The sequence below is a fragment of the Vipera berus genome (assembly GCF_964194415.1).
Source record: "Vipera berus genome assembly, chromosome: Z".
NCBI classification, from domain to species: Eukaryota; Metazoa; Chordata; class Lepidosauria; order Squamata; family Viperidae; genus Vipera; species Vipera berus.
The window spans coordinates 119,748,428-119,772,031 of record NC_138205.1 but is presented as its reverse complement, the minus strand read 5'-3'; the positions used below and the strand labels follow the sequence as shown (position 1 = coordinate 119,772,031).

The 23,604-nt window shown below is 36.8% G+C and overlaps 1 protein-coding gene across 1 annotated transcript in view; it reads right to left on the bottom strand.

Annotated features, from left to right (window-relative positions):
* The window catches only part of LOC308679042 (double-stranded RNA-specific editase B2-like), a gene marked incomplete at both ends in the record, with an annotated part of 428,971 nt that extends 405,814 nt beyond the window's left edge, over positions 1-23,157 (bottom strand). The window contains one exon of the mRNA XM_081346277.1: positions 23,058-23,157. Within this exon, the coding sequence (XP_081202403.1) occupies positions 23,058-23,157 (100 nt within the window). The remainder of the gene's footprint in view (positions 1-23,057) is intronic.
* Between the last annotated feature and the right edge of the window lie 447 nt (positions 23,158-23,604).

Sequence of the window (23,604 nt, the reverse complement as noted above, 5' to 3'; positions counted from 1 at the left end):
TGCCACCATGAAACCTGTGTATTTTCTATTTTACTGTGCTAAAAAAAAAACCTAAAAATGAATGCTTTTCTTGTTCCTTTTCCCTGTAGTTACACATTTATTTTTCCTTTCTTCCTATCATCTTTTTTCCCATCTGAATGCTATATTATGGCAATTTTAATACAATTCTTAAAAAAATGGAATAGGCCAGAATTTCTCAGCCTTAGCAATTTTAAGATGTGTAGACTTCATCTGATATGGCTGGGGTCAGGGCTTTTTTTGTCATAGAACGCTCAGAACGGAGTTCCGGCACCTTTTTTGGATGGAACTTTGTAGGTTAGGCAAGGCAGGTTGTATGACATGTGTGAGTTCCGGCACCTTTTTCTTTTACAAAAAAAGCACTGGCTGTGGTATTCTGGGAGTTTAAATCTCCATGTCTTAAAATTGCTAAGGTTGAGAAACCTTGGAATAGGCCTTAAAATATCTTAATCAAAAAACGAGGAAGGAGAGACCTTGTCAAAGAACAGCAAGATATGAAGTAATTAATTATTGGGCTAAATCTCCATTTTCCTGCCAACATTATAAATTGCTTGTGTGACCGAAGGGGAAAGCCCATACTTCAGATTGCTAATTAATCAATTAACATATCATAACGGCCTAAAAGGCAAGATAACAGACACATGTTTAAAAAGGGAAGCTGCTCAAAAATAGGAGATAAAGCAGGGCAAGCTAGAGACAGCAGAGCTGGCATATGCATGCAAAAAACAACATTAATGTAAAAGAAGAAAAGGCTATCACGGATTTGCATTACAAACTGTTGGTTCCTGATGGCAGGTAATTAAAACAAAACAAAACAAAACATACAAGTCAAATTCTACAGTTAGATATTGGTATTAAGAAGTACATTGATCTGGCTCTTTTCAGAGCCAAGGATAAAGCCTTAATTGATTTTTTTCAATGAAAGTCACAGCAGGTATTATGTAGAGAACATAATTCTTATTGCTAGAATTCACGCAGATGTTTACATTAATTAGGCTATTCTTAGGACTACAGTTTACAATATTTAAAAGGACACTCATCCCCATCAGAAAACCTTGTAATGTAATAGGACTTCCATTTTCACCCTTACTTAATCTCCAGATTTAAACGATGAGAGTCCTCCTAAAGATTTTAGGTCTACCTCTATCTCTCCTTTAATAATTGAGAGGCTGCAATCATATATAATGTTACGACAGGAATGTAAAATTATAGCATTTTGACAAAGCAATAGCTGCCCAACTTTAAACAGTATTGGATTAGTTTGTATGCTGAATCAAAAGGCTTAGCCAACTTGTAGCCCTCAGATGTGCTAAGCTTATAACTCTCAGATTATCCAACTTGGTTCATATCATAGATTGGGGCCTTAAAGTTATTTGGGGTTTTTTGTTGTTGTTCCTTTCCTCATGGGAAGTTTTACATTGTTCATTATTTTTTTCTAAAACACTTTCCCCTCTATTTCTTAGTCCTTCAGACTTGAATTTTAAGTGTGCCTTTCTGATAAACCCAAACAAACTGTGAAGCTGTTCAAAGTCTCAATAGTATCCAAGGGTAGGGGAAGATGTCAAAATTGGCAAGATTCTTTTATTCCACCTTTATTGTGTTTATAAATAAATCAGTGTCATACCTGACACTCCTTCCTTCTCCTATTTTCCACACAACAACTACCCCATGAGATGAGTTGGGCTGAGAGAGTGACTAGTCCAGGGGTAGGCAACTTCGGCTATTTTATGACTCGTGGACTTCAACTCCCAGAGGAATTCTGGGAGTTGAAGTCCACTATTCATAAAGAGCTGAGGTTGCCTACCCCTGGACTAGTCCAAAGTTACCCAACTGGTTTTTCATGCCTAAGGGGGATTAGAACTCAAAATTTTCTTGTGATTGGCCCAAAGTCACTCAGCTGGCTTTCATGCCTAAGGCAGGACTAGAATTCACAGTTCATCACTGATAGGCCCAAAGTCATCTAGCCAGTTTGCATGGTAGAAGCAGGACTAGAACTCACAGTCTTCTGATTTCTAGCCTGATGTCAACATTACATATTTGCTCAAAAGAGGTAGGGACACGACTTCGCAACTAACAACAACAACAATAATGCATGCAATGCAGGGACACTACTTATGTATGCTGCCGCCAGGACTCTACCATGTCTGATATGAGTGAGCACTGCCTTCAAGTAGGGGTATCAGAATTGGCCTGCAATATTCTAGATGACCTCCAGATGGCAAAAAATAATTAAAGAGTCCTGTGTTTACCCCCAAGGGATCATCTGGAGTTTTGCAGCCCAGATCTGAAACTTATTTCCAAAGGCATACATTCAATTGTGGTAGCCCAACTGGTAGATTCCTACATGTTTCATTTCTTCTTTCTTCCCCTTCTCCGTTATTTTATACACTGAGTGTCCTTGCAGAAAGACATTAATCAAATGAAGCAAAGAACCACAAGGAGTATAGGTTGGAAAAAAAATCCAATCTGAAAACACTTAATTTGGTTAAGCAAGAGAATGCACCCTGGCTTCCCACATAAGATTTTGAAATTATGTCCGATGTTATACTGAGCAAGGCTGCAGACCTTAAATATTTAAGTCCGTCAAAACTATAGTTTATTATACAAAAATATTTTGATTTGGTGGAGATTCGAGTCAATGAGAGAAACAGGAAAATAATATGTATATTTAAAAATAATAATAGCAAGGTTTATATTTTCCTTGAAATATATTTATTTTTTATACTTTAATGCAAATGTTATTGCATTTAATGAATGTATTTATTTATTAAAGAAAGATGGATTTATAAAAACCTTAGCATTCTAAACTGGGTGCTTGGCAATTACTTAACTGCAATTGTACTGTAAGAAATGAAAGTTCTTTATTTTTTTCTGTGTAATAAATAAAAATAAAATTTCTATGTCAGGAAATAACATTGGGCATTTGTTTTGAAAAATCTCTCTGAAAGCCTATGCAAAACCTGCTCAATGTTTCCAGGCAAAATATGACTTATGGGGAACTGCTTTGAAACATTAGCCTAGTTTTATAGTAAGTGCGTGTAAAAAAACAGTTGCTCTTACCTTTCTGAGTATTTCTATACTCATGCTACTTAAAATCAACACAAAAGTCTTAAAACTTGGAACTGCAGAGAAATACAATCTTCCAAAGACAATATATCAGGCAATCCTCAATTTATGACTAATGATGATGTAATGATCATTTAAAGTTAAATCAAACTCAGAAAGATGCGTTATAGTCCATTAAGTACTTCTAGTTATTGTAAGTGCCCCCCGTCATATAATTGTATTTTGGGTACTTAACAACTGGCTTACATTTGCAACTGCAATTTTTGATTTATTAGTATTTATGACTGCAACAACTTAGAGTGAAATTCTGTTCCCTACTGTGGTCATAAAATCAAGGACTATCTGTACAAGCTTGAAAAAGACAAAGAATCTAGGGAGATTTTGCAAACAAATTTAAAATATTTCATTAGACTGACAGAATATACGAACTATTTTAATACAGCATGACTCTATTTTCCATTTTGCAAAACTCAACGCAAAGTATGGTTATGGTAAATGTCCAATTATAACATCTCCTAGTTTATTACGAGTATTAGAAGAAGAATATATAAATACACCTTCCTTTTTCCAGATGCTTCCAGATGCATTGGATTTCTATTCTTGGAATTTTGAGCTGGAAAGTTTGAAATAGGATAACACATCTGAATAGCCTTAGATTAGAAAACTCTATATGTTCAAACAGGGAAAAGTTTTATTTTCCAAACTGCTGTTTATTGGGACTTACAATGCATATTCCTCTCTACCTATTCAAACACTATCAAAACTAACACGATATAACAGGTGTGAAAGTGTAAAATCCCTTCTGTTTCTCCTGCTGTTTAGGGAGAAATAATGTGATATAGCACCCCTCTGGAATATGACTGTACCCTACTAATATAATTTTTTTCTGGATGGTTTATGCATTATTTACCTCTGTAGTTCATTGTTTATCTCAGGAGAGATGTCAATTTGCCCAAACTATGAATTGATTCTAAACCTTTATGTGCATAAAAGAAGAGAATGGTGACTTTTTTAAAAAAAGCAAACACTTGTAAGAGAAATAATGAAATTATTTCCAAATCTCCTTGCATTCTCACTCTGTCATGCAACCTCATTTCTTCCAAAATGAGGTGGGGGAAAAATGTGTTTGGAAAAAAAAATCCAGAAAATTTCTTAGGGATTATTCTGTCAAATCAAGTGTCTATCAAAGCCTACAACACGTTCCATCTGGCAGCAAAATGATCAGAATAATTGTCTGGGCTTTCAGCTCAATGAATATGCATTGAGGCAGCCAAAATGGAATTTATACCTTAATCTACATTACAGGGCAAGTTTATAAAAAGACATTATAATGGGGAAAACGCATGACAATTATTCTGAGCAAGAGGTAATCAAACCTTTCTTTAACGAGGAACAGCGCTTCCTTTTCAATTTGTTTTGATATATTTAGGATGTATGGTGTTCCAAATCCAATTGTAAAAAGGAAAAGATATAAATATCTACTTCCAAAATCCAGACAAGACATTGGAACTAGCTCGTGAGGTGCAGAAAATAGGTGTACACATGAAGGTTTAATTTAACTGATTTATTGCTAAAAGCCTATGCACAGAAATTTTCTCAACTAATGGTCAACAACTGGTTAGAGCTAGATAAGATTCAACAGCAATCAAGGGTGTTGGTACTTAATTCATTTGTGGCTACGTAGTGATTCTAGTCTCATCTCTCTTTTCAACCATCTGCCTGGCTCTGCCTCTCTTCTTACATGTTCCTATACACTGTTCTTTGCTAGAAGGTGTTTTTTTTAGCCCTTCAGTACATGCCTAATTTCAAATAATGGATTTTGTGATGGGCAAGCATATTTGCAAAGATAGATAAAATTAGATTACTAAGTTCCTCTTAAAAACGAACTTCATGGGTTGATTCAAAGACTGTCTTTTTACAGAATACTAGAAGAGAAATATATCTCCATATTGAAGAGTATTTCATGATATTTATGTTCTCTATATATTTCAGATGTTAAAAATAGACAGCCACAAGAACTGGAGATTTCACCTTGTGTTCAGTCTTGTAATTAATTGATGATCACATAATCTAGACTAGAGCACGGGTGTCAAACTCAATCGCATCATGTGACATATTGTGATGTATTGCGTCATTTTTTGCCTTTGTGGAACCAGGGTGGGCATGGCCTATGTGAGATGCATCCGACCTGCAGGCCGCCAGTTTGACACCCCTTATCCAGAGTGTCTCATAATATGATCCTGGGTTGTTTGGACATGCAATATAGATAGTCCTCAACTTATGACTGTAATTGAGCTTGGAATTTTGGTCAAAAGCCTTTGCAATTGTTAAGTGGATCCACATGTGACCAATCCTGATTTTATTAACTTTTTTTGCAGGATTTATTTATTGTTAAACAAATTTATTAACATTCATAAAGAAAATGCTGTGATCCTTAAATGAATTCATTTTATCCAATGGATGTCTTTTGATGAAAACTAGAGGTAAACACCACAATATGGCAAAAAAGGCCAAAAATTGCAGTTATATGACTGCAGGAAGTTGTAAATGGACATAAATGTGAGACAGTTGCCAGGCACCCGAAATATGATCATGTGACTGTGTGTGTGTGTTTGTGTGTGTGTCCATTAGAGCTTCAAAATCAGATTATAACTAGCTTATGGGGAGCCAGTTATAATTTTGAACAGTCACTAAATGACCTGATGCTAAGCAAGGATTACTTTTAAGCCAAAGAAGAAATTCTACATCTATACATCTGAATCCTTCTGAAAAATAGAATTCAACTACAGAAAAGTGACAGTATAAAAATATTTCATAAGCATCACAGGCAAAAAAAGAGGATAGCTTTATACTATTTAGGAAAGTAATTTTCCAGTTCACCAAGACCTGTAGATTTTGCCCCATAAAACTCTTCATCAAGTGACAGCACCTAGATGACTGGATGATGATTTCAAAATGCTAATCAGGTTTTGATCTGCAGTTAGTTTTTGGATAATGAACTACCAGGAAAATACAGGTTTGTAGACAAAGCTGGGAACAACAACATTAAATCCTGGAAGATAGGATATGCTGCTGCCAAGAAAACTACATGATTATGTTCATGTAGTCTTGGAGTCAGGTCTAACTTTATTTCTTTCCTCTATGTAAGATTTTAAGGATGTGCTTAATTAATTTCAAGTTGGAATCTTGTTTCATCTTCACTGTTCTTTAGTTTCTTACCCATATAGTCATGTAAAATTTCATTGGACTTTTCTACTTGTATAATTCAAAATATCAGCCTAAGCAATAGAAAATTTAACTCTAAGTCTTGGGAACTGAAAACCCCCCACTTTGGTTCCTGTTTTAATATCATTATTCCTGGAAAGATGCATTGCCTTGGAACAATTTGGCCTTAACATACATCTTTGAATCTAAACTTTAGATAGAATGAAATAACTATAGATAAAGAGTATGGGAAGCTCATTCTTTGTGCAACTAATGTCCAACATCTCTTGACATGTCCTAAATGTTACAATTGCCTGCAGACTACTAAATGTTCCTCTTTGGCAGTGATGTGCTGGTAAATGTTATGCAACAGACTGTCTGCCATCATTGTGCTGTTAAACAGCTGATCAGTTCACCAAACACATGTCTCAGCTCTGCTCTCAACCAGCTTGCAAAATTCCAGAAAAATTTAGCAATCGTTTCTTTTGAACCGACACAAGCTGACTTTAGCACATAATTGTACTTAACCAACTTCCAGATACCTTTTTATGCAATACAGAAGACTTTAGAACCATAATGTGAAATACTAATTGTATTTCACCTCTGTTCTCCCCACAGATTTAGCAAACTATAGTGAACATTTGTCCAAACCGAAATTCGTGCAATATTTCTGAACAGAGAAGACTGTTTAAGAGAAGCAAGGATCAGGCCAGTCACTGAAGTATAATTTTGAGGCAGAAAAAATTATAGAACATGAATTATGCATCTTTTTTTTGTCTCATGGCGGTGGTGGTAAGAAGGTTGCAGGACTTTGTTTTAATAGACTACCTACTGGGAAGATAGTAGTTTCTCCAGTCCTTTTATATTTTCATCATATATTTTGTAAAGACAAAAACCACAATAGATTCAGGCAGTTTCTGCTGAGCCTTTTCTACATGCCCTTCAGTCAGCATTCTACAAAGCTTTGGGAGATGGTGGGTCTAAACAAATGAAGCAAAATAATTTCTCTCCTGCAATGTGCTTATTTCTCATTATTAAGCAAATCAGCTTGCACACAAGGCTTGCCAAGTTGGGGTAACTCATCTCTATCTTGCAATGTCCCAGGGTCATGTGATCACTGATTGGGACCTTTCCAGCTGGTTTCTGACAAACAATGTCAACGGGGGAAGCCAGAATCACTTTATGAGCACATGATTCACTCAACAACTTCACTGATTTGCTTGACAGCTATGCAAAAAATAAAAAATTGCATGGCTCACTTAACAATCTCCTTGCTTAGCAACGGAAATTCTGATCCTAGTTGTGGTTGAGGATGGCCTGGATGTCATTCAACAATAAAGGAATGTCTGTTTCTCCACTTGAAGAACCACGCAGATCCAGATCAGCATTTCTGACCTGTCCTGAACTTTTGCCTTTCTTCAACCTGAACAGTGTGGAAACAACTTGTACATCTTCTGATGATGACAGCTAAAATCTCTATCGTACACGACTGATATGTGAAAGAGAAGAATGTAAAGATCTTCAGGTGTTATGTTTCCTCTGTGGTAGCCTAGCATAGTCTTTTGCACGTGGAAATATTCTGTTTATTTCGGCTGAACTGAGCATTATTAAACCAGGCTCCCCTACAGATAAGATTTCATTGTTCTATTTATCTAAGCCTAATTTATCATAAGTAAAGGTCTAGACCTCTTGTGCGTTTTCATTTATTTTACACAGCAGGCAAAATGATATCCATCTGTCTTTCAAGTTTCACAGAATATTTCACTGAGGAAAACTGGAGAAAACAAAATTCATTACAAATGTCTGAAATGTACGGGCTGAAAACTGTCTTGCTCTCTCTTTCTATGATAAATACTCTGCTCGTCCACTTTATCTGCTGAAGAAAGTGATAATAAAACTACAATTCTTGCATCAAATCAAGCCTCCAAAATCATCCATTATATTTTCTTCTCAGACCAATGTCACAATCTTTTCTATTTTATTTTGAAGCACTAAAAGAACTTCTGATCATCATTGTGCCATGGACATCTCTCTCTCTCACACACACACCTTCTGTCCCCCCCTTCCTCCCCCCCCCCTCTCTTACACACCAAAGGTGGTAATAATACAGAAAGAACATTAGGTCACTATAGACCGGAAAAACATTTCCTTGCGATAAGTATATCCAGTTAATGCTACTACCTAAATATTTATTGAGGAAAGCTTGAAATATATTTAAAGTATATTCCCCACAGTTATTTATTTACATTTTTATATGTTTCTGTACTCCAAAATATTATTACAGATGGTGATTATGGTCAGTGAAAAATCCCAGGCGCCATAACTCATATAGGAGTTCTTACAATTTAACTTTAAAAGTTCCATCTTTACTGCCTTCCTAAAGTCCATCAGAGAAAGTAGCACCCATATCTGTGAGGAGAGACTGTTCTAGAAGATAGGTAATGAGGGGAAACTATTATTTCTGCCTCCTTTGAATCCCACACCTGGTGGGGGGGAAGGCTTTCAAATTCTTATTTAGGATAAGGAAAGTGGGATCTATATGAATCATAACAGGCTTTATAAAAATCATAGACTTATTACGGTAGATTGATAGGCCTAATACAGATCCAATAATTTAATATCATCCTACCATATAGGCAGGCTATGGGGCAGTAGGCCAGCCAAACAGCAGCTCACTATGGCCACCTAGTGAATTTATACTCCATATGAGACTTATGTTACATTAGCTTCCTTATTACAACTTAGGGGACAATATAGCTTGTTGTTAACTTAAGAATTCTCTTGACGCTCGATTCCTGGTCAAGCAAGATGGGATTGATATTAGCTGGAATCTAATATATCTAAAAGGTTACCTGCTCCTTATCTCTATCAGTGAAGAGAGAAATCCTCTTTGTATTACATATGCAGGCAGAAGAATTTATCATCACAATCAATATCCCTCAAACTCAACGCATTCTTTTCTAACTCAGCTGGAGAACTTCAATTATTAAGCGGATCAGAAGCAAAATGCCCCAAAACATTTTAAAAGAACTATGGCTTTTATAGCTGTCATTCACACCTTTGCATTTGTTACTTTAAGAGAAGATAAATTACATGGGGTAGAAAGTGGGGATGAGGGAGACATACCCTAAGACCCAATTATAAATGTGTTAACCATTCTTTTAAGGACATGCCTAAGTTTTCTTCTACTTTGTAAATATTTTCTACTTGCAATGCACTCTTCAACTCCAAGATCTATAGAAAGCCCTTGACTTATGATCACAACTAAGACCAGAATTTCCATTGTTAAGCAAAGTGATTGTTAAATGAGTTGTAACCAATTTTACAATCTTTTTTTACCATGGTTGTTAAATGAATCACTGCAGTTTTTAAGTGAATCATATAGTCATTTAAACCAATCTGCCTACCCCTATTGTCTATTCTTGTTGGAAACTGGCTGGCAATTTTAACATGGCCCCAAGACATTGAAACCATTGTAAATACATCCTAATTGTCAAGCACTCGAATTCTGATCACATGACTGTGGGGAATGCTGTGATGTTTGTGAGGACCAATCATAAGACTTTTTTCCCCCTGCCATTGTAACTTTGAACCGTCAGTAAATGAATGATTGTAAACCAAGCACTACCTGTAGAGGGAGAATAAACAATTAAAATAAAAAGAGTATATAGCACATTCATGTAAAAATTCCAAATTGCACTTTCTTTGTTTTCCTATAACAATTTAAAGACAGAATCAACACAATAAAAATGCGAACAGATTGATCATCTTTGGCCATAAATTGCAACTGACCCTTTGGAACAAATCATTATTATCACATTATTTTTAAAGACTATTCCCTGAATATGCAATGTTTGCCCCACATATTGTAGACAGCAAAGCAAGCTAAGTCACCTGGGTGGTGTGTGGCTTCAAAAAAAAACCATGTGGCTGATGCCAATTTTTCAAATATTATCATGATTTTGAAAGGCCAGATTGCAGAAACAAACATCAGATGCTTAGCATAAATAAATGGTATGGCACGGATTAATCAATATGTCTGCTTTGTAGCTGAAGGAAGATCTTCTGTCAATGACATTAGGGAAATCTATTCCCGCTTTACCCTTTCAACTTGAAGATGTAAACAGCAAGTGTTAAGGTGTCATCTAATTACTGTCTGCATTGTTTAATGATACAAGCTCTTAATGTTTTCACTCCCTCTTCTGTCTTCAGGCTTCCATTCATCCATGTATTTAAGAATGGGGATGTCTAGCAGAGGAATAAGAAGAAGAGAGAACACCTCCATCCTTCAACAGTATTGTTGAAGGTCATGAAATAATAGAATAGAATAGAATAGAATAGAATAGAATAGAATAGAATAGAATAGAATAGAATAGAATAGAATAGAATAGAATAGAATAGAATAGAATAGAATAGAATAGAATAGAATAGAATAGAATAGAATAGAATAGGAGCTGGAAGGGACCTTGGAGGTCTTCTAGTCCAGCCCCCTGCTCAAGCAGGAGAACCTATACCATCTCAGACAGGTGAATATCTAATCTCTTCTTAAAAATCTCCAGTGATGGAGCGCCCACAATTTCTGGAGTTAAGCTGTTCCACTGGTTCATTGTCCTCACTGTCAGGAAGTTTCTCCTTAATTCCAGGTTGCTTCTCTCTTTGATCATTTTCCAACCATTGTTTCTCATCGTTCCCTCTGGTGCTCTGGTGAACAACAGTCCCCCTCTTCCTTGTGGCAGCCCCTCAAATACTGGAATACTGCTATCATGTCTCCCCTATTTCTTCTTTTCTTTAGCCAAACCCAAGTACTGCAGCCTTTCTTTGTATGTTTTAGTCTTCAGGCCTTTGATCATCTTAGTTGCTCTTCTCTGAATTTTTTCCAAACTCTCAACATCTACTGTATTTTATGATAGGATGTCCAAAATTGGCTGCAGTATTACAGGTGTGGTCTTATTGAGTTTTATAAAGTGGTAATAATACTTCACATGATCTTGATTCTATGCCGCTGATTATATAACCCAGGATTGTATTAAGTTTTTGGTTGCTGCTGCACACTGCTGGCTCATAGTCAAGTGATCATCCACTAGAACTCCAGGGTCTCTCTCACAGTTACTATTTTTAAGCCAGGTACAATCTGTATTTGTACCTTTGGTTTTTCCTGCCTAAATGAGACTGCTTTTCTCCACATTGAAACTCATATTGTTGAATAGGGCCCATTGTTCAGGTTTGTCAAGATCTTATTGGATCCTGAGTTTGTCTACTGGTGTGTTGGCTACTCCTGTCAATTTGGTGTCATCTGTAAATTTGATGAGTTCCCCTTCAATTCCCTCATCTAAGTCACTTATGAAGATATTGAAGAGAACTGGGCCTAAGACAGAACCTTGTGGTACCCCACTGCTTACTTGTCTCCATGTGGATGTAGTGCCTTTGGGGACTAGTCATTGAGTTTGGTTTGCCAGCCATCTACAGATCCATCTGGTGGTGATGTTGTCTATTCCACCCTTTTTCTAGTTTATCAAGGAGTAGGTTGTGGTCTACTTTGTCAAATGCCTTACTGAAATCAAAGTATACTATGTCCACAGTATTTCACTGGTCTATTAGTTTAGTCACTTTATCAAAGAATGAAATAAGATTGGTTTGGCATGATCTGTTTTTAACAAACCCATGCTGGCTACTAGTTATAACTTGGTTTGCTTCTAGTTGTTCACAGATCTCTTTTTTGATTATCTTTTCTAGGATCTTCGCAGGTATTGATGTTAAACTGATTGGTCTGTAGTTTCCTGGGTCTGTTTTTTTCCTTTCTTTCTTGAAGATGTGGACCACATCAGCCCTTTCCCAATCCTCAGGTACTTCCCTGGTGCTCCAGGATTTATGAAAGATGTGGTGCAATGGTTCTGAGATAACATCTGCCAGCTCTTTCAGAAATCTAGGATGTAATCTGTCAGGTACCAATGATTTATATTTGTCAAGGTTGGATAGGTGTTCTCCTACCATTTTTTTGCTTATTTTAATTTTTGTTTCTAGTATGTCTTTGGCAGTGGGTTGCTATAGTTTCTTTTTGTGAGAAGACTGACACAAAGTATGAGTTAAGCAGCTCTGCTTCCTCCCTGTTGCCTGTAATTTCTTTGCCATCTTTTCTCTTTAGTGGGCCTACAGTTTCCTTGACTTTTTTCTTGTTGTTAATATGTTGGAATTTTTTTTTATTGTCCTTGATTTCTGTTGCAAGTCCTTGTTCATTCTGAGCCTTTGCTTTCCTGACTTCACCTTTGAATGTTCTGGCTGTCTGCTGATAATCGGCCTTAGTTATGTGCCCCTCTTTCCATTTTTTGTATTTGTCCTTTTTGTCTTTCAGTTTGTTGGAGAGATCTTTGTGCAGCCATGCTGGTTTCTTCTTGGATTTTTTGTTTTTCTTTCTCAATGGTATTGTGCTGGTCTGGGCTTTTGTGATTGCATTTTTCAGCATTTCCCATACTTCTTGGGTTGTTTTCCCCTTTAGGATCCATGGGATCTTTCCTTGGTTTTCTCTGAGTTTATTAAAGTCAACTCTTTCGAAGTTTAAGTCACTGGTTGGATTATTTTCTATTGCTAGTGTTTGCATTATATTAAATTCCAGTATGACGTGGTCACGTTCACCCAAGGTTCTGGCAATTTCAATTCCGTCTATCACTTCTTCTCTATTTGTAAGGATTAAGTCCAGTATACCTTTATGTCTAGTTCCCTCCTCTACCTTTTGGGTGACAAAGTTGTCGGCTAGGTTAGTTAGGAATCTGTTTGATCTCCCACTTACTGCAGAATTTGTCTCCCAGTTGATATCTGGATAGCTGAAATCTCCCATTACTACTGTGGTATGCTTCCTACATTTGTTAACTGGTTAGCAAAGAGTTCATCTATTTCTTCTGATTGGTTGGGTGGCCTGTAATATACACCTATGGTAATGTCACTTTTTTTCTCTTTTATATTGATCCATATACATTCTGGAGAGATTTTATCTTTGATCATGTGCATTTCTGCAGATATGTAGTGTTCTTTTACATATAGTGCAACTCCCCCTCCTCTTTTTGTAGACCTGTTTCTTTTGAACAATTTGTATCCATCTACCAGTCCATTCCTTTCATGGGTTTTGTCCCACCAGGCTTCTGTAATGCCAACTATGTCATACCCTCCCTTCTGTATTATTGCTTCTAGTTCGCTTTGAGCATTTGTATATAAACATTTAAGACTTTTATGCCTGTCCATGGGTATGCTTCCTGTATCGCCTGATTGTTGTTTGAGTTTTTCTTTTTTTCATCACTGCCTACCTCATTGTTTAATTTGTTTTCTTGGGATTTGTGATTGGTTTTGGGCTCTAAAGATTCTAGAGATTGCTCCCCCCCACACTTTTAGTTAAAAGTCCTCCTGATGAGTTGGGTCAGTCTTTTTCCAAGTGCATTTTCCCCTGTTTTTTGTAAGGTGTAGCCCATCCCTTGCCAAGAGTCCATTATCTCGTGACCTCCCGTTTAGACTACTGCAACGCTCTCTACATGGGGCTGCCCTTGAGGACCACTCGGAGGCTTCAACTGGTGCAGAATGCAGCCGCGCGAGTTGTGATGGGGGTATCCCGATACTCCCATGTAACACCTCTGCATTGGCTCCCGGTTGCCCTCCGGGTGAGATTCAAGGTGCTGGTGATGACCTATAAAGCCCTAAATGGCTTGGGTCCGGGATATCTGAGGGAACACCTGCTGCCAGCATCAAGTTCCCTTCGTCCAGTGCGCTCCCACAGGGAGGGTCTTCTCAGGGTGCCACCGGTAAGAGATTGCCGGCGGACGACACCCAGGGATAGGACCTTTTCAGTGGGGGTGCCTGCCCTTTGGAACCATCTGCCAGTGGAGCTGAGGACTGCCCCCGACCTCTGTTCATTCCGCCGGGACCTGAAGACCTGGCTCTTCGAGCTCTCTGGCCCAGGCTGAGAATTAATCTTAATTTTAAATGGGGTTTTGTTTATACAGGGACAAATATAATTTTTTTAAAATTTGTTTTTAACTTTTGTATCTTGGTTTTTTAATCACCCTGTAAACCACCCTGAGTCCTTCGGGAAAGGGCGGTATATAAATGTAATAAAATAAATAAATAAAATAAATAAATAAAATAAATAAATAAATACTTCTGCTGTCTCCATTTCTTCAGCTAGCTGTTGCCTTAATGCAATTTCAGTTTTTGATAGATATTGTCCTTAACTATATTTTGCATGCCCAAAAGTACATGTTTATGCCGAAATTATTATTCAATAATTCAATCTTTAATATGCTGGTATCATTTCTATGTATAGCTTGTCTTACCATATAAGGGGCAAGTAACTGAAGTGAATCTAAACATCAAACTAGCATTTTGTTTGGCAGAGATACTGATTTTTTTTCTCCATCACTTATCAGCTTCAAATTCTTTCATAATGCAAGGTTAGTATTTTATTGGAGGGTGGAAATACAAGAATTTTACTACCAATTAGGAAGGTGTGACAGGTATGTTCACCGCCTTGAGTTATTTATAAAAATAATAAATGCAGGATACAAAGAAACACACAAACAAATAAATAATTGCAATTAAAACCATTTAATTTAAATGACTTTTTGGCATGGCCGGAGGACCTAGGCAGCTTTGATTTTAGAGTTTTTTGTGGTGATGATTTACACTGTGTTTGTTTTTGCATTATTTTCTTGAATTGTAATTTACACATAATTCTTTGAAGGAGGATGGTATGTAAATATCAGCATAAATACATAGAATTTTTTAACTGATAAAACTTTATCTTCTGGAAGATCCTGAAAGATTCCAGAGTTTGAAACCTACTTCTGTGTAACCAACAGACTGGCTTTACTTCTTTTGAGATCTCCAAACATTTTTGCAGAGTTAGATTGTTAGAATTTACCAACTTCATTGACCAAACAAGTTTAAAAAATAGGTTATGATTCTGATATTCCCCTTATAGAAAAAAGGAGGAGATGCTATCAAAACTTCACAGACATCAAGCATGTTTGCTGCTGGGGTCTTTACATCTTATAGAGCTACAATTCTTGGCTAGAGTATCAACTGCTTTGGGGACTGAGAATTTTGGGAAAAGATCGGAAGGAATAGCTGCTCTAGCATGAGAGACAGCGATTATATTTTGCCTCTTGTTTTCTTCTACCACCATCACTTGCCCAATTACTGTGGAAAGCAGAACAAGATGAGAGTAAAAAGTCAATGGTTAAACACAAACCATTTTGGAGCTGATTAAATATTAAATATCAGGTAGGGGATCTAACCAAATAAATAAACAATAAAACTTTATACATGCCATTCAGCTTATATGCACCCAGCCAGCGACAGAACGGCTGGGATCTGGGCAGCATGCAAGTTTAATAATAAATAAATAAATCCAACCAGGTTACAACTTTTTCCTTTGGATATCAGTTCCTGAAATTGAAAATAATTTGTCCGGGAAGGAAGGAGCTGCTATCTTTAAAAACAACAACAACATAGATCTAAAACCCTCTAAGACATTTAGAATATTCCTGGTGATGGTTGATTCCTTGGAAATTTCTAATGTCACCATCTTCCTCTGTTTCAGGAATATGGACTTAATTTGATTTCAAGTTACTCGCCATCTCTCTCTGTTTCAGGAATACTGATTTGAATCAGAAATACTGATTATGCCTGGTTACTCAGCCGTATCTGGCAGTAAAGTACAAAGCAAAAAGGAGAAAGCAATGACAATAATCTGCTTATACACAGGAAGCTTTTGGCAAGCACAGATGCCCAGCTAACAGGGTGGAAAGTTTTTTCAATGATACGATACTCCAAGTCTACCACAATGCTGAAACAGGACACCAGAATTACAACTTAGGACATGTAACCCAACCAGGATTGCATGTTTGTCTCTTCTACCATTCCCTGCTAATACTTTTATTGGAAAACAGTGAATTTTGTTATTTGTGCAATAGTCCAGCTCCATACTTTTCTTGCTAAATCAACTCTCACACATTAACTGGGTGCAATGCTTCTTGGAACAATGGCTCATCAGCATGAAGACCATTGGATGGTAACTTGGCCATGCTTGCTGACTGAAGCACCACATTCTAACTCATTTTTCTGTAGAGATGTTATATATTGGCTTGGGTGTAAAAGGTACCGGTTTACTGATAGACAAAATTCTCATTTAGTACTTTCTACTGCAAATTAGGGCTCATAATCTAATGTTGAAGAGGTACAGAATATGTCACATACTATTTTCATATTCTTTCAGTCCAACACAAGTTTTTCTGACAGCATCCCGAACGTTGGCACTCTATATATTTCAACACTGTTAACACTGATTAATATTGAATGGGGCACTTCTTCTTCTTCTATATATGCTGAAAATGGTTAGCTTTAGAATGTAATCATTGTATTTCAATATCAATGGCCACTCTTTTGTTCTCCTGTTCTTAGGAAGGTGAGTCCCTTAGTCTACCACCAGTTTACCTGCTTTACGACTTTTCATAATTTTGTCAACAACACAGCTTCTGAGTTATAATTCCAAATTGCAATCTGCAATTTGTAGACATTTTCTAACCATAACTTTTTTAAAGAAGCAAGCTTCTCTCCTGCCCTATTATCAAATCTCCTTAAATTTCCATCATGGATTTCATTCAAGTGTTCCTACTTCTAAACACTTCAGCTTCATTTTTGCTTGAGGCAGCCAGCGTGTTAAAGCTATCCACTGGGAATAGGTGATGAATTTTTGCTCTTCACACCAAACGATTACATTTTTGATGTCTAATCATCATTAATTTCACACACACACACACACACACACACACACACACACACACACACACACCACACACCAACCCTCCTATAACTTATCTTTGAATCACTGGCATTAAAAATGCCAAACAACATTAAACAGCCCAATTATTTCACTTACATATTCATACTAAAGGCATATTATTTGGCAGCTTAATAACCAAGATGCTAGTGAGCCACTGTGAAAAATTAGCAGAGTGGCATATTTCATCCATCACTGCAATTTGCTTCTCACAAGATCTTGTAAACAAAGCAAACAGACTGGAAGCGATCAGGAAAAAAAAAAGGAGAAGCGCAACTGATTTTACATAGAATCGTGCAACTTTCATAAGACGCGTAAGGCTTAAGCATAACAATGCAGGATTACAGACTTTATGAAATGATGGATTTAGATTAAATTAGATTACTAATCGTTCACATGCATGCCAAACTTGTAAACAGCCTGGAAGGTTACAGAAATAATTGGTTATCAAGCTGGGAGGAAATTCTACTTCCTCATGTATCATAAATAATTGAATAATTGTAGGGAGGATATTTTGATCTGACTGAATTATTTCCCTGTTTTTTGAATTAGGTCATCTGTAGCAATTTTGCAAATATACAGGATCTCTCCTCTGTACCAATATAACAATACTGATTTCAGTGTGCAGTAGCAGACGTAAAAGGTATTATGGAGCATGAATGCTCAGTTGGAAGCAGAGGGTGTTTGTGTTATAAGGTTGAATGTGATAAATAAGAATAACGTCTTTCTAGATCCAATGGCACACAGACCCATTTTTGTGCAGAACATAAATCCAAATAAACAACTTATAGGGAAAAAAAGGGAGTAGGGTGTTATTTCTTTCTTCAGTAAAAAACTGAAATTCCTAAAGCATGATGGTATAAAACAAATGGGGTGTGTGTGTGTGGAAGTGTTTTTGATCTTTTATTAAACATTATCACACTAACCTTCATTTTTAAAATGCAGCATTTCACACATGTCATTTAGCCCAACTGCCAAATACTTCATTCATGTCTATCAACCTGCAAATTCTGCCCTTTGAGGGGGAGATTTCAGCTGATCCAGGTAAAATGATAAATCTGAAGTGTATGTTATCATTTCCTGCATATGAATACTTAAAATATCAAAGTTTTACATAGTCATCATAAACAAAGAAATAAATAAAAAATAAATAATCAAATTCTCTCTGTTTTTTAAATACAAGTCAACAAATGCAACACTGCAAAAAAAATTCGATTAAATAATCTAATTTCTTTCATTCTTCATTTTAACGTGAAACCTGGACATCTTTCAGTTGACGTGACTTTAGTTTGCAGCTCTCCATCACAAATCTGATTTTGTCTATTTGGAACTTTTTACCAGAAAGACCCAGATTTACTGTATCAAGCAGATACAGACTTATGAATACTGCAATTTTTCTCTCATTCTAAATTTAAGTTTGGCTATCACAGTGAACACCTTTGATGCCTTCTGAAATTGCAGCCATTACCACGGATTGCAAGAAATCAGACATAATGGTCGAAAGGAAGTAGGAGGGAACAGAGGGAGGAAGAAGAGAAGAAAATAAGATGGGAGATTAAGTTTTAACCATTTTAATTTTATCTCCAAATCCCATCCTTGCTCTCATGCTGGCAAGGGGTAAGATAAGCCACAAACATCCTGAAGCATGACACCAATCTGTTGAGGGAAAATACATTTATCCTTGAATCCTGATCAAGTCGGAACATGCTCACTTATTACTTTGATAGTATGGGAGGGACATAGAGTGGTAATCCAAGAGGATTCAAAAATCTCATCCTTAACCTCTCAAATTTTATTAATTTTCACAAAATTTCTTTATTCTGCAATCTCATTAGTCACATAAACAAACACACACTTGGCTGGATTACTGTACTTTTGGTCTTTTATTACATCAACAATAACCTCCCATTATCTTCCTTATAATAAGAGTTCATATTGTATGTTTATTTGACTTATTGCGTTGTCTTACTTCACAAAACTCACATACAAATAATGAATTAGCTTAACTGCTAAACTGACTTGCTGAACTAGCAAATCATCATAATAAAAAAAAGGAAAAGTACATTTTAAAAGCTTTTCTTTGTTTTGGTTTTGCAAAATTTCATCTAGCAATATAATACTAAAAGCATAAGCTTAAAAAACAATTAAACCAAATTACATACTAAAATGTAAAATTCTTCATCCAATCTATTTTCCTATGTCATAGTACAGATGGACATTAACATAAATGCTACAATAAAATAGATATCATTTTGGCATTAATTTACTGTAAATTATTTTTGAGAAACTGATTTATTTATTTATCACTGGAAATGTTCTATTCATTCTCTTTTCTGGAAAAGACATGTAATAAACCATGTAGTTGTAACAGCTATTTTAAAAAAAATGAAATACCTTCACTGAAAATCTTTTTCAAAAATATTGCTTTTAAATGTTAGAATTCAGATAGAAGTGGAAAGGACATAAAGTAACATTTGAAATGTAATATTCTCTGAAATATTAACACTTTTTAAAATGTGGAATGCATAGAACATAGAAAGAAGGATAAAACCAAAGTTACAACTATGTATCTATATCTCACTGAAATCAGGGGAATTTAATTTCTAAATTCTGACTGGATTAGGCTCCCCAGAGAAATGTAATAGAATATTAATTTGGACTATACAAATCTTGCATTAAATTTATCACAAAATTAGAAGACTATTGTTATTTCACTTAGAGCTTGACTTTTATCTTATCGTATCCAAAGTAATGCCAACACCAAGGGTTTTTGTTGTTGTTTTTTGATAATTTTGATAAATGGATGCCAACAATTTCACCTCCAGATTTGTAGCTTAGGAAAAAAAAACACAACTTTTATGGCAAGGTAAACCAGATTGTCATTTAAACACTTCGGGGAGAATATTGTTTTCCCTATAGATAAATACTAAATGTGATTTTGTAATTGAACAATGAGATTAACTGTGCATTTTATTTTATTCTATCTTATTCAAAACCAGAGTTCAACTGATGAAAGGAACTGCCAGCCATTTAATGGATTGTGAATCAAGATGATTGAGAAATAAGCATACACAAAGAGTTTAAGAGCAGAGAGGATATGCTGAACCAATGAAATATATTCTAAGAGAACATTAAAAATATTGTAGTATAATTTCCCAAAGCTGTTAGGAAACACTATGTAATATACAACAATATTTAACTTGGGGATCTCATTTTAGTGCTTTAAAAATGAATTCACTTCTGCAGCCAATGTTTTATTTGTCATTTAAAAAACTATTGCTAAATACACCATTTTTAAAAATCTTAATTCTGTTTCGCCCTCCTAACTGGGAACAAGGCATTATTGAAAACTGATGTTTAGTTTTATGAAACTACTATATCAACAACTCCAAGATCAGGTGTTATTTTAGATATATGTGTGCTGTGAGAATATGTTAGGTGGGTTTTTTGGGGGGGATGCATGGATACTTATGGCTTTTCAGGAATTGAACTAATTTCAGAATAGTTACTGCAAGCATCAACCTGAGAAGGCTGCGAAAGAGGGGAAAGTACACACACACACACACACACACACACACACACACTTACATACATATACATATATGACTCCTTCAAGTATTGGCATGTTTATATCATCCTTTTAAAATCTGTAACAAAGTGGTATTCTCTATTATAGCTGTTGATGCCACTATTCTTGAAGTAGGTCTTGTCAAAACATCCTTCTTGTCAATTTTTTTTCTTTCATTTATTTATTTGCCTTCAGGTAATATTTAGAGAAATGCAGAACAGACCATAAGAAGTTGGTTAATTTTCTTCACAGCTTTTGTTCCACCAAACCTATCAGCTTAAAAACAGCAACTGGTGGAATTCTCACACAAAGCACTCTCATCATTAGGATCCTGGTTGAAATCAATATATTTCAAAAGATAAATTTATTTTCTATACAGAATTTCAAAAGATAAATTTTGAATGCCATTAATTCACAGGAAGCTGATATTTATATAAACTCAGCATGACAAAATTACAGGTATAGTCTAAAATCCTGGGAGGACACGAAAAGCTCACATATCTGTGTAATTTTAACAGATTTAGGAAGAGAAAGGAATGACACTAACCAATTATTAAAACTCACACCACTTTTCCTCCAATATTATAAGAACATTTAATTTGTTACCCTTCTAGAATCTTTTTCTTTCTTTCTTTCTTTCTTTCTTTCTTTCTTTCTTTCTTTCTTTCTTTCTTTCTTTCTTTCTTTCTTTCTTTCTTTCTTTCTTTCTTTCTTTCTTTTTTTCCTTTCATACATTTAAGTAAATGGAGCAAAAAAGAGAGAGGCATACATGATGTTGTCTTATTGTTGTCTTATTTATCCCTTTTCTTTATTTGTTCTTGGAAAACTTGCAGGGGAAAGTTTATAATCAATGAAGATATTATATTCAACGTAGATGCAACCAGGTTAAACCAGATTAACTCTTTTCTAAATCTCCACCAGAGATTCTGAGGCATGCATATTGTGGATTGTGACACAAGTACAAATCAAACGTTAACTTGTGCAGACAATTTTTAGGCCTCTAACAATCTAACTACTTAATTCCCCAAAGACGGAAGGTACATTTCAATCTTCTCTTCTACGTGTAATAAGTAAATCAGCCCCAAAGTGACTGATGTGACAGAAACTTATCAAAGGCTCCTGTAGCGATGACAACTACAGACAAGGTGGCATGTGTTGCTCTGATTAAGAGAGTTTTAGTTAAGCACTCTTGCAGCACAACTCGGTGTCACCAAGTGAAGTCTTGCCTTATTTTCTACTTGTGATCCTTATTTGAATTTCAACTATTTCATCACTTCTTAAAATGGTAACTGCGGAGACACGGCATTAGCAACCCACTGGCACTGTCTCACATCTTTAGGAGAAAAAAGGTCAGCCTGTGCAAAGTGTTAAATCTCGGAAACCTGTCTTTCACTCATCTAAGCCACTCTTGTTTTATTTTTTTTTAGTTTTTAAAATTCTGGATTAGGAAAATTACTCCAGGATCATTTATAGAATCTTGGTCTCCTTAAAAGAACGGGAGGACTCTTTAAGGCTGCTTAACTTGGAATGCCACATACACAACCATCACTACCACCCCCCACTAGCAGAAACATAGGATTCCTCTTTCTCTTCCTCCTCTCTTCCAGAATTGCAATGTTTTTCTGCTTTAAAAGGTGCACCTGAAAGATGTGCTGGGGCTACATTCTGCACACCCTTGCTTTTGATTTTACCTTTTTCCCCTTGGAACAAAAATGCTCATGTGGAGCTGCAGCAAAATTAGGGGCTTCCTCCACCAATGTGGTTTATTTGGTTTTTAAAGGGGAGATGAGTTCCGAGAAATATCTAGATATCTTCCCCCAATGCTTCACCTCTTCTCATTCACCATTATAAATAGACTTTACCTTTGCTAAGATCAGAGGAGGTGAAGGAGGAGGAGGAGGAGGAGGAGGAGGAGAAGAAGAGGAAGAAGAAGAAGAAGAAGAAGAAGAAGAAGAAGAAGAAGAAGAAGAAGAAGAAGAAGAAGAAGAAGAAGAAGAAGAAGAAGAAGAAGAAGAAGAAGAAGAATTGATTCTCCTTTAGATTTTATTGATACACATTTAGACTTTCATGATACATCTATCCAGTCAATGGAATTCTAAAAGCTCCCCGTTCCAGATGTTGCCTGTCTAACTATCCCTGCAAGGGGAAAAGCACATTCCGAAGCCTGCTTCTTTCCTCTCTTCCCCGCTCAGTCGAGGCCACATCCTAGGAGGATCGGATGGGCGCCCCAGAGCCTCGTCCTTTTCTCCAACGTGTCGACGACCGTGGCAAGCGCAACCCTCCTTCCCAAGGAAGTCAGACGAGGGGTGCTGGGGAGAAAAGGGGGCGGGAAAGAGCCGGGATTGAGAGAAAAAAAACAAAGAAAGACCCCGCGCTTACCTTTTCTCTTGGAACGCCGCCTCCGCCGCCGCTTAGACTTGCCTTTCAGCTGCCCGCCGGCTCCTCCCGAGGATCGGCTGTTCTCCAGCACCGAGGTCATGGTTCCCACCCGGTAAACAAGAGCAGCGTGGGGGGCACCGACACGGACGGGACCTGCTGGACGGGCGGAGCGCCCCCTCCCTTTTTTGCCTCGCCGCTCCGGCTGCTTTCCAGTCGCGAAGAGCCAGGCAGCTTCCACCAGCGGTGCCGGGCGCGCGTTGCTGGTGCTCGGATGCTCTGAATGAGCAACGCCGCCGCCGCCGCCGCAGATCCGGGAGAGAAAAGTAAGAGCAGCGGCGGGAGGGAGGGAATATCAGGACACTCGAGGATGCCCGCTGGGGTTCCTTCACGCTGCTTTCTCTTCGGTCCGAGCGCTTTTGCCCTCGCGCGTCAGACAACTTGCTTTCTTCGGGACTGGCAATGCCCGGCGCGAGTTCTTTCTTTCTTTCTTTCTTTCTTTCTTTCTTTCTTTCTTTCTTTCTTTCTTTCTCTTTCTTTCTTTCTTTCT